The 13421-nt window shown below is 34.8% G+C and overlaps 1 protein-coding gene across 1 annotated transcript; it reads left to right on the plus strand.

Moving 5' to 3' along the window:
* LOC138330124 (ATP-dependent DNA helicase Q1-like) lies at positions 1-10131 on the plus strand. Its single transcript, XM_069277519.1, has 11 exons — positions 1-477; positions 914-1084; positions 1317-1496; positions 2076-2381; positions 3663-3829; positions 4723-4804; positions 5935-6083; positions 6615-6871; positions 7350-7444; positions 8704-8976; positions 9476-10131. The coding sequence occupies exons 1-11, from the start codon at positions 471-473 to the stop codon at positions 10087-10089; spliced, it is 2301 nt and encodes a 766-aa protein (XP_069133620.1). The 5' UTR covers positions 1-470; the 3' UTR covers positions 10090-10131.
* Positions 10132-13421: the final 3290 nt, after the last annotated feature.

The following is a 13421-nucleotide window of genomic DNA, read 5'->3' on the forward strand; positions in this document are numbered from 1 at the left end:
GATTGGTGAGGACAGGGTAGAGGGGGATGGGTTAGGACACGGAAGAGGGGGATGCTATGGGTATGAACACGGGAGAAAAAGATGGTTGGGGGCAGGATATAGGTGGATGAGTGATGGTATGGTAGAGAGCAAGCTTAAGATCAGAGAGAGGAGGATGATTGATTATATGATTTGTTTTTCGTTTAAATTGTGATAGGCCTATTAGCTACGTAATAGATAATATACTACCTAAATTATCAAGAAAGCTAAATAGACAAAGAGAGACAACTCTATCAAAAATGCTTAACTCCGGAAAGTAATAACGGATATTGAGATTGGCCTTTTTTAGACATGACTTTTCATAAAGTCCTCTAAACGTTTTGAAAGCAAGCACCATAGCAAGAAGTGTGCGACTGACATTGACGATACTAGTTGCCTCCAGTTGCGATCACGTTTAAGAAGGGAAGTTATGATTGTGCTTTTGATTTGGAATGGAAGGTAAGTTATTGAAAATATATACGTACACAGTAGTTTGATAATACAAAGAAAAATTCAGTTTATCAGGTATACTATTAAAATTATTTTCAACATTCTTTTTGTTTAGTTTGTACGCGGTATTCCCATACTCCATTGTGATGAAGCACAGGCTTCTGCTTCTGGTTTTGGGAAAAGTATAATAGCCTATATATCAACCTCTATATAGTATATGTTCATAGTACGGGTAGGTTATTACCAGAAACAAACGCCTGTGAATGAAGTTTTTTTAACAATTCAGAGAGTGTTGTAAGTAAGATTACAGTAATGATTTTTAGTAAGATTTTGAAGGGTTGGTAGGGAAATGGGTACTCCAACAATGTTAGAGGTATAGCACGACGAGACACATCTATAGGGAAAGGGGAACCAAATTATTTTTTATTTTGAACTTTTATTTCAGCATACAAACAGGAACTTAGGGATGTGAGCAGAGAATTAACTCAGATTGAAGATGAGATACAGGACTTACTTCAAAGACAATCATCACTTCTTGGGAGAAAAGAGGAAATTGAAAACATACTGAAACAGAGCACTAAGACACAACAGACCGACACTAGATGGGATGCCACAGGTAAATATCCATTTTCTGATGAATCTTAAAGCTGACTATCCAAGTTAAAAAATCTGCTGATTTTATTGGTTATGGAATTACATCAAAAGATGGAAATACTTATATAGTCTTGCACAAATGTTATTGGGTATCACGTGGTACATGAATTAGTCCTATATGTTTATGAGATATTTCTGAGAGATTGTTTCTCATGAGCGATTTACATGTCAATTCTAATTCTAATGTATCTTAGATTTTCAATGGAGCCAAGAACTGAGCGAAAAAATGAAAAGCATCTTCCACATCAAGAGTTTGCGACCGATGCAGCTACAGACTATGAATGTCACCATGTCAGGGAAAGATGCCATGCTTATCATGCCTACCGGAGGGGGAAAGAGTCTGTGTTTCCAATTACCTGCTCTCTTATCAAAAGGTTTGTGTGAATTTTTATTCTTATTTTTTTTATTTCTAAATTCTAAAATTAACATATGCATGAAATTATATATATATTGCATGTGTAGTAGGTGTGGAATATAAGATTCTTTCATATATAGATATGAAAGATGGTATATTCTACCTGAGGTTCACAAAATGTTGTAAAACTCGAGGCTTGCCAAGGATTTTACAACATTTCGTGATCCGGAGTACTTTTTCTCACATACCTCAACGTTTTGTTGCAATTTCACTACTATATGCTTTTCTGCCATTTAAAATTAATTAGGAAAAAAAGTGACTGCAAGTCAATTCTCCAGATATATTCTCCATATATGTAGGTGTGACACAAGTTGCCTCCCTTTGGTGTATATTTATGTAGGTGTGACAATAGTTGCCTCCCTTTGGTATATATTTATGTAGGTGTGACACTAGTTGTCTCCCCTTTGGTATATATTGATGTAGGTGTGACACTAGTTGTCTCCCCTTTGGTACCTATATATTTATGTTGTCTTCCTTTTTGTATATATTTATATAGCTGTGACACTAGTTGTCTCCCCTTGGGTATATATTTATGTAGGTGTGACACTAGTTGTCTCCCCATTGGTCTCTCTGATGGAGGATCAGGTGATGGCGCTAGAATCACTCGGAGTAGATGCCACTATGCTAAACGCCTCTGTGGATAAAACCAAAGTCACAGCCATACAGAATTCCATGGTGGACAAGAACTCCTCCCTGAAACTCCTGTATGTTACGCCAGAAAAACTTGCCAAGAGTAAGCGCTTCATGAATAAGCTGGAGAAAATGTACCAGATGGGGCGGTTTTCACGGCTTGTCATCGACGAGGTCCACTGTTGTTCTCAGTGGGGACACGATTTCCGTCCAGGTTAGTTATTTAAGACTACAGTGAACCCTTGGATAATCCGGACACTTTTGATCCCAGTCAAAACAGTCCGGATTACAAATTTTCTGGACTGCCAAATTTTGTGTTAATGTGTTCCCTAACATTTCCGTCCAGAATGAGAGTTTTCCAAACTATCGACGACCAGATTATCAGGGGTCCACTACACTCAAGTACAAATTAAAGAGAACCCACATTTTTCTCTGAAAATATAGATGTAAAAAATGATTTTTGATAGATTCCGATGTAAGAAAATTTAGATTCTTTGTTGCCTATCATCAATATTAGATGATAAGTTATTTTTGTTAATAAATAAATTGATTAATGAATAAATTACAAATCTAATTAATAGTCTCAAAGATCACCCATTTCTACCATGTAAAATTATCTAGTTATTGGACATTCAAACAAAATATAATAGTCTTATAGATAAAAATTTGCTTTAAAGGCCTGCTACCTTTCCAAAACGGCTTTTTATTTTCAAAATTGAAATGTAAAACGAGATTGAAAATTTTGTGGTGTCGCAAAAGTTATTAGCTTACAGTTAGTAATACACTTTTCATCACCTTTTAAACAATTTAAAGATGCTCCACCGCCGACAGAGCATAAATGATATTCATCATTTGAACAATAATTGGTGTCTAATCGTGTGTATATATATGCCTAATTAACACAAAATATAATATGAAATAGTTTATTTCGCCTTTGGTGCATGCACAATCAGTTCTTCATTCCATATAGGATATAGTGCCACCCAATTTTTTCAGGATGCAATTGATTATTTTTCATATTTTAAACTTTAAGTAAAATTAGAAGCTCTAACTTTAAAATGGTGGTAATGGTGTTAAGTAAGTAACTTTTGTAACTGAAGGAAAATACTAAATCGTCTGCTCCTGTTTTTGATAGAGAAAAAATCCATTTGTCAGCAGTGGAGCATCTTTAAATAAAACAATTAAATATTAATTTTCATAAAGCGCGTCGTTTTATATTTCCTGCCATTGTCCTAATTAGTTGATTATCATGGCACTAGACAGCAACATGGCGTAATAAATTTTCACTGTTACTATAACATCGATTACGCAGAGAATGTTGCAATTGTTTGGTGTTGTAACTTCATCTTAGGTCATCAATATAAATCTTATGTTGTGTTATAATTGTCTTAAAGTAATTTTTTATTTTTTGTTTTGGAAAGGTAGTGGGCCTTTGATTAATAAAACACTTTTGATTGCATGATATAATTTTGCTGATTATATCTAAAACTTCTAGACTACAAGTTCCTGGGGATCATGAAGAGACAGTTCCCAGAGGTCCCCATACTTGGTCTCACAGCAACAGCTACCACAAACGTTTTGGAGGATGTCAAGAAAATTCTCAGCATTCCTCATTGTCTCGTGTTCAAAGCTTCCTTCAACAGACCAAACCTTTACTATGAGGTAAATTAGTATGGGTTCGATTATAAAGAAAGATAAAGGATCTTAAATGAGTGTTCATTTTATAGGAGACATTATGAAATGAGTCTGAGAATATTTTATTTTTGCGAGCCGTGGCGAGCAAAAATTAAAATTTTGAGACAAGTTTCATAAAATCTCATATGAAATAAACACAAATATAAGATACTTTTTATCACATTACTACAACATCGTACTATTCGAAGAATCTCACGTCAAAATGTATTGCAGAAATGCAGTGGAGGCCGCTATATTTTTGTCATGCCATCCTCAAAATCCTGACATCACATTATTTTTCCTGACATTATATTATTGTTTCTGTCTTAACATCCCAATGAATTTCCACTTTTTAACCAATAAAAATCGCTCAAGGTCATATTACACTAGTGACATGCAAAAATATTACACGGGTGAAATCACTGGATATCAGGTGGATTATGTGATAAATATATTTTATTTGTAAACCATATTATTATACCCTCTGCAACAAAGTTAGGTGGGGGGGGTATACTGGAATCAGGTTGTACTTCCATCCGTCCGCTGTCCATCCATCTGTATGTCTGTCTGTCTGTTTGTTTGTCTGTAGACACAATTTTTGTCCAATGAACTTCTCCTAAACCACAGATTTTGATAAAATTAGGTACACAGAACCCTGACATAAAGGGGAGTTTAGTAAACTATATAAGGTTCTGCAATGTCCCTTATTTAAGGAGTTACTGCGAAATTTGTGCAGCGGGGGGTATTAATCATCCATTCTGGTGACAGTTCTAGTTTTCCTGGCAGCTTAATTTCACAATTTCATGCCTAATGACCTTTTCACAACAACTTAATTTCAAGATTTTATATGTACTGTATGAATGTAAATTGTTTTGATACAGATTCGACCCAAACCTTCAGGAAGTAAAGATGCTTTAGATGAGATCCAGAGATTAATAAAGACGAAATTTGATGGAATGTCAGGTGATTATAGTTGTCTTCATCCATGCTTTCCAAGCTCACCATACTTACCATACTCGATCCAATAAGTAACCCCATCCCTATTAGCACCCCCACATTTAGACCTTATTTCACTTACATCAAATTAAATGCAGACTGAAAATATGAAAAACTGTGTATAATACTTGCCAACTTTTTGAAATTCCCATGGGGGTAATTTCAGTTGTTTAAAAACTTTTAACCTCAAGAAAGTCTATTCGGAAAATTATTAACAAATGGATTTTTATTCTGTATTTGATATTCAAAATGCATCTTTATTTTAACCATTATTTTTGAAAAGAAAATGTACAAAAATTTCATATAATACAAATAATATTGTACAGTGGAACTTGGTTGATACGAACTCAGATAATTCGACAACCCGGCTTAATACGAAGTACTCTGCCGGTCCCAGCCGAATTCCCTCTTTGTCTTTGTTTAAATAACTCGGATAATTCGAATTCGGAAAACTCGAAGAACTCGGATAAAATGTTTGCATAACTCGAAATGAGATTTTCTGGACAACGCGTTCGCCGCAAATGCTGATTTTCTTTTTCATAGATCTGCTGTAGAACAGCATTTCAAAATATATATCTCGGTTTTATTGTTATAATTTTGCAACTACCTTCGGCGATTTTGACATCTCTCTTGTTCACATCATTTTACGACATGGAACTAGTCTATATATACCAAGTAAAGAGATCGTCAGTAGACATGAGAACTCGCTTAATTCGAACACTCGGATAACTCAAAGTTTTATCTCTGTCCCTTCGAATTTGTATTAACCGAGTTCCACTGTACAAAAATGTTATTATTACAATATTCTTCCATCTATGTTCAGTGTTGATTTTCACACTATATCATTTAAATACAGGTGTAACAGTTTGAGAAGAGGCACACAAATCTCGAAAAAAAGATGATAATTAAAAAAAATCAATCTTTAAAATGATAAAAATTTTGTTTTAAGTGTGTATATATATATAAATGTATATTTTGTTACATGATTTTTATTTGAATTATATAACAAATATGTTTACATTAGTAGCAATGCTACTTTTCCAATTTTGTTCTATAATTTAATATTATTATTCCATATCTGTCTATTTCGGTTACAGGTATAGTCTACTGTTTCTCTAGAAAGGAATCTGAAGATGTAGCTAAAGGTTTAGATGAGAGAGGGATAAAGGCTGGTAGCTATCACTCCGACATGACTGCTACACAACGCAGCAGGGTACACAAACTCTGGCTGGCTAACAAAATAAAGGTATTTGTACATTTTCACCCATTTGTTGTTTAATGTCAAACAAAATACAGGTAGATATTTATAGACAAACTAACCCATCCATTGTTTAATGATTGCCTAATAACCTCAAATGTAGAACATTTGTACGATGATGAAGAATATTTGTAATTATTGATAATTTAGAATATTTGTATAATGATGGTAGAATATTTGTATAATGATAGTAGAATATTTGTATAATTAAGTAGAATATTTGTACAATAATGTAGAATATTTGTATAATAAAGTAGAATATTTGGATAAGACTGTAGAATATTTGTATGATAATTTAGAATACTTGTGTGATGATGTAGAATATTTGTATGATAATTTGTACAATGAAGTAGAATATTTGTATAATGAAGTAGAATATTTGTACAATGAAGTAGAATATTTGTATAATGAAGTAGAATATTTGTATGATAATTTGTACAATGAAGTAGAATATTTGTACGATAATGTAGAATATTTGTATGAAAATGTAGAATATTTGTACAAGGACCTATATTGTAGGTTGTGGTGGCCACTGTAGCATTTGGTATGGGGATAGACAAACCAGACGTACGATTTGTCATCCATCACTCCCTGAGCAAGTCCATGGAGAACTTGTACCAGGAAAGTGGGCGAGCGGGACGCGATGAACAAGTCGCTCACTGTATTATCTTCTACAGATTCCAGGACGTTTTCAGACAAAGTACAATGGTGTTCACTGAGCAGACTGGTCTGGATAATCTGTATGGGATAGTGTCATACTGTACAGACATATCACAGTAAGTGATTCTATACCTCACACATAATTCGAATATGATATTTACGATTTTTAGCTTACCTCCCTGAAGGACAAGTGAGCTTATGCTGTGGTGTGACTTCCATCCCAAGCTTGTCATCCAGTCATCTATCTATGGTTTGGGCCCTTTTTGCCCCTATACACTGTCAATGTTTTCTTTGTGTTGATAAGTGAGCTCAAACCATCTTAACAGAATATGTTAGATGTTGATTAACATGTTACTGTCTACACTACCATGTTTTTGTGCTGTTGTTATTTTTGCGGGGATGATATTTACGCGTTTTCGCAGGACATTGCTATAATTGCTAAATATTAATCTGTTAAATATTAAAGCAAGTGAAATATTAAAGCAAATTGCAAAAATTGAAAACACCTACAATTTGATTTTCATTTTTATATCAAATCGTGAAAATTTTGACCTGCGAAAATAACCTGGTATCCATTATCTATTTGTGTTGTAGCTGTAGAAGAAGTATGATAGCCCGTCACTTTGGGGAAGTTTGGGAGAGGGCGCAGTGCAATAACATGTGTGACCATTGCGATTACACATATCAAGGTTAGTAAGACATTGTATCCAAACTTATCAAGGTTAGTAAGACTTTTCATCCACACATATACACTTATCAAGGTTAGTAAGGCTTTTCATCCACACTTATCAAGGTTAGTAAGACTTTTCATCCACACATATACACTTATCAAGGTTAGTAAGGCTTTTCATCCACATATATCAAGGTTAGTAAGACTTTTCATCCACACTTATCAAGGTTAGTACTTTTCAGACTTTTATCCACACTCAGGTTTCTTACTTTCATCCACACTTATCAAGGTTAGTAAGACTTTTCATCCACACTTATCAAGTGTTAGTAAGACTTTTCATCCACACTTCATATCAAGGTTAGTAAGACTTTTCATCCACACTTATCAAGGTTAGTAAGACTTTTCATCGACACTTATCAAGGTTAGTAAGACTTTTCATCCACATATATCAAGGTTAGTAAGACTTTTCATCCACACTTATCAAGGTTAGTAAGACTTTTCATCTACACTTATCAAGGTTAATAGTAAGGCATTTTATCCACACTTATCAAGGTTAGTAAGACTTTTCATCCACATATATCAAGGTTAGTAAGACTTTTCATCCACATAGATCAAGGTTAGTAAGACTTTTCATCCACACATATCAAGGTAAGTAATACTTTTCATCTACACTTATCAAGGTTAATAGTAAGGCATTTTATCCACACTTATTAAGGTTAATAGTAAGACATTTTATCCACACTTATCAAGGTTAGTAAGACTTTTCATCCACACTTATTAAGGTTAGTAAAACTTATCATCCACACATAAGTTAAATCTGTCTATAACGACCACCCAAAGGACATAGAAAATTGGTCTTTTCAAACAGGTGGTCGTTATGTTAATAGTCAAGTTTTCCTGTATCAAGTCACAGGTCAAATTTGTTTTGTTTCTTTGTCAATTATAGAAGTCAGTTACATAATATTCATCATTATCATAAAAAGGTATTTCACTCAGGGATTATCACTATGTAAAATCTAGTAGGTTGTACTACTGTGATTTTAGTCTTTTGCTGCTTTGAAATACATAAATGATTTTGGATGTGATTCTTCCTCTTTTAAGAGGATTTTCTCTAATTGAACAGCAAGACACCTTGTCAGATGTGATCTGAAACATCATACAATGATCTTTTTATACACAAGGGGACGGTTTTCTCTATTTCCTCCCTTTGCTGACAGGATCAATCACATCCCTAATTTGATCACATGACGTATATAGCTATACATGTATACATTACAGTGACCCCAGAGAAACGAGATGTTACCAAACTCTGTCAGAATGTCATCAAACTCATGGAGCATGCTGCACAGACAGAACAACGTGTGACAGCTATAAAACTCCTGGATGCCTGGGAGGGACGGGGTGCTACATCCCTCAGGGTCAGGGATGTTCCCGAACCAAACATATCGCGGGACAAACTGGAGAGGATTCTCGCCCATATGTTACTGAACGGATATATCAAGGAAGACTTCCACTTTACGGCGTACTCCACCATCAGTTATCTGGTGGCAGGTAAAGTATCAGAGTTACGTCCCTTTTTGTTGTTGGTACAGTGATAGCATATTAAAGGCCCACTACCTTTGAGAAACAGCTATTAATTTTTAAAATGGGAATATGAAAAGGCGATTGATAATTTTGTAGAGTTTCGCAAAAGTTATTATGTTAACATTGATACTACATTTATCATCACCTTCTTAGCAATTTAATCAAAATAAGTTAAATGTGAATTTTCACAATGCGGGTCGTATTATATTTCCCTTTGTTTAACACACATAGATGATAAAATACATTGTAGAAAAATGTAAAAGAGTGTTTATTCTTCAAGAAATTGTGAAATAGAGAAACCTATGATTTATCTTAATGATACACACATGGTCTTAATAAATACAAATACACTTCAATGCTGCTAAAGAAAATAGAAAATATTCCTGAAATACTCGATTCAGACTGTATACCTGCAATAGTATGAGAATAAGTGGGAGTGAGATATTTTTTGTCATTGTTGTTTAAGGCTCCAAGAGCAGGCTGCTTCAGAGTGGAAGTGTCAAAATTGGTATGGAATTTCCAGGAAAGAAAAAAGTATCAGTTAACTCATCAGCCTCAAAGTCTCCCAGTAAGACAGTTTCAGGCGACTCATCAAACTCTAAATTTCCTATTAAGTCATTTTCATCAACAGTCAAAGAAAAGTCATCTCCCGAAAAGGACAAACCGAAGCTAGTGGTAATCAATAGGCAGAACTCACACTTTACATCATTCAAAGAGACAGACAACAGTGTAAAGGAGAGTTCATCAAAGAGGAAGCAGAGTAAAAATACAGATTCTGACGAGGAAATTCTCATGGGTGACCTTCAAGGGTCATTGGATGTGAAACAGGGATCAAAATCTTGTAGCTCTTCTAGCAGTTGTTTGTCTCCAGAAAAACTTCATCAGTCTAAAAAGAGAAAATTTGTTCTGAGCGATTCTGACAGTGATGACCTTGACTTTTGTCAGGAGAAGGTGAAAAAGAAACCAGCGGTGAAAAATAAGATATCACGGACTACAAAACCGTCAACTTCGGTGGCAGCAATCTCACATTGTAATGGAGAAACCATTTGTTTAGACAGCAGTGATAATGATAATACTTAGAATCTCACTTCCTTGTCTGAAATTAAAGCTGTTTTAATGTTATGTGGTGTTTTTGTCACATTTTAAATTGTTATTGTTAAATGTCCAGTTACATATTTTTTACTTGGTCACAAGTTTATACTTTGGCTGGTATTAAAAGCATTTTTTTTTTTGTATAACAATGCACAGTTATCAATATTCTTAAACAAAAGAAGAGAAAAACAATTTATGGAAACCATTTCACACATAAGACCTCTGTAAAAATATTCCATGGCATTTCTTTGTAATATTTTATAGTTTGTCAGCGATGATGTTAGGTAATTACGTCAGCATGGCTGCACTATCCGAAAAAATAATACGAACATGTTGACTTCAGCATGCCCTCACCATCAGAAACACAATGCAAACATGTTGTTTTCAAAATGCCCTCACCATTAGTCACACAATACAAACATGTTGACGTCAGTATGCCCTCACCATCAGAAAAACAATACAAACATGTTGACGTCAGTTAGCCCACACCATCAGAAACACAATACAAACATGTTGACGTCAGTATGCCCTCACCATCAGAACACAATATAAAATGTTGACTTCAGCCCTCACCATCAGAAACACAATACAAACATGTTGACGTCAGTATGCCCTCACCATCAGAAAAACAATACAAACATGTTGACGTCAGTATGCCCTCACCATCAGAAACACAATTTAAAGATGTTGACTTCAGCCCTCACCATCAGAAACACAATACAAACACGTTGACTTCAGCCCTCACCATCAGAAACACAATACAAACATGTTGACGTCAGTATGCCCTCACCATCAGAAAAACAATACAAACATGTTTACTTCAGCATGCCCTCACCATCAGAAACACAATACAAACATGTTTACTTCAGAATGCCCCTCACCATCAGAAACACGATACAAACATGCTGACTTCCAAATGCCCGCACTCTATCAGAAACGCAATACAAACATGTTGACTTTAGCCCTCACCATCGAAAACACAATACAAACATGTTGACTTCAGCATGCCCACACCATCAGAAACACAATACAAACATGTTAACTTCAGCATGATCTCAGAAACACAATACAAACATGTTGACTTCAGCATGCCCACACCATCAGAAACACAATACAAACATGTTAACTTCAGCATGATCTCAGAAACACAATACAAACATGTTTTCTTCAGCCCTTACCATCAGAAACACAATACAAACATGTTGACTTCAGCCCTCACCATCAGAAACACAATACAAACAAGTTGACTTCAACATGCCCACACCATCAGAAACAATACAAACATACAACAAATGTCAGTATGCACACACCATCAGAAATACAATATAAACATGTTGACTTCAGCCCTCTCTATCAGAAACACAAAACAAACATGTTGACTTCAGCCCTCTCTATCAGAAACACAATATAAACATGTTGTCTTCAGCCCTCACCATCAGAAACACAAAACAAACATGTTGACTTCAGCCCTCACCATCAGAAACACAATATAGACATGTTGACGTAAGCATGCACTCACCATCGGAAACACAATACGAACAAGTTGACTTCAGCATGCCCTCACCATCAAAAACACAATATAGACATGTTGACGTAAGCATGCACTCACCATCGGAAACACAATACGAACAAGTTGACTTCAGCATGACCTCACCATCAGAAACACAAATAGACATGTTGACGTAAGCATGCACTCACCATCGGAAACACAATACGAACAAGTTGACTTCAGCATGCCCTCACCATCAGAAACAATACAAACATGCAGATGTCAGTATGCCCACACCATCAGAAATACAATATAAACATGTTGACTTCAGCCCTCACCATCGGAAACACAATACAAACATGTTGACTTCAGCATGCCCTCACCATCGGAAACACAATACAAACAAGTTGACTTCAGCATGCCCTCACCTTCGGAAACACAATTAAAAATTCTGAAAGTGTTTTTGAATACCGCGATAACAGTGGCTGCTATTTTATTGACGCAGTGAATAGCATGAAGTTGTATTGCATGAAATAAATCAGAATTACACAAGGGAATAAAAATGGAAATATCGAGCATACAAATTATTCTCCGAATTCTAAATATTGTAGCGTTATCTGAAACGAAAAAATCGATGAAATATTGTGATAAAACTTCACATGCCCGTTATTTATGTAAAACCATTATTGTATATTGGCTACGGACATCGATTGACAACATATATATATATATATATATTATAATAGCAAAGAAACACAATTGAACAAAGCATGACAATTTATTGACTCGTGCCCTATCCGGGCCTCGAACTCACGATCTAAGGCACCCTAGCCTAGCCAAACATACCTGCGCCTTCTACCACTGCGCCACATCGACATCCTCAAAAAAGAATGTTTCTATGACGAAGTGATAATCGGTTCGATACGCTTACATGATCATTGTGGAAATTGTAAAATTAATCTTTTGATCAACAACACATAGTGAATATGATACATTGTGTAAATTTATATAAATATATATTTCGTGTCAGGAATTGTTCATATGGTAAGCCAAGTTACTTTTTATTCCGAATTTCCGATATGGGGAATTCTATTTCTCGATATCGGATATTCTATTGCCGGATTTAGAATTTCCGATATCGGAATTAGAATTCCCGTTATCCGATAGCAGAAATTTTTTATTCCAATATAATTTTATACCAAATCTGACTTTCTGATTGGCCAATATTTTTTTTTGCATTTAAGCATTGATGTCACTATTTTTTAATTTTATCGGGGTATGAAAAAAAAAATTTGTTTGCAAACTGTGTGAAGCCGCGTAGCGGATTCTCACAAAAGTTTGAAAACAATTTTTTTTTCATACCCCGATAAAATTAAAAAATAGTGACATCAATGCTTAAAACCTTTATTCCGCCAATATTCGATACCATCAGCCTATACTATATATATTGACAGAATGTCAAACTCCTGTGATGTAACGGAAAATTATACTAATCTTATGACTTCAAAAAGTAGTAGACAATATTTTAGTCAAGTATAAAAATGGTAAGAATTCATTACTAAATTTATAGAACTTAACAGCGCAAAAAGAACTGATTTTGACCTTTCACTGATAATTCATTTTATATTCCATTTCAATTTTTTAAAAGATCAAATGTGTATGACTTAGCTTTCAAAGTTACTACAGTATGCAGTCGGACATCAAATAATTACGACCTATGTAGCTAGTCTTCATAGAAAATTGGCATTTTTTCTCCGGTTTTGGGTTCTCTATGAGAACAAATTTATCCTGTCAGCAATCTTACATAGAGGAAAATATTTCATGGAATGTT

Source organism: Argopecten irradians, chromosome 8, assembly GCF_041381155.1.
Source record: "Argopecten irradians isolate NY chromosome 8, Ai_NY, whole genome shotgun sequence".
In the NCBI taxonomy this organism is placed as follows: Eukaryota; Metazoa; Mollusca; class Bivalvia; order Pectinida; family Pectinidae; genus Argopecten; species Argopecten irradians.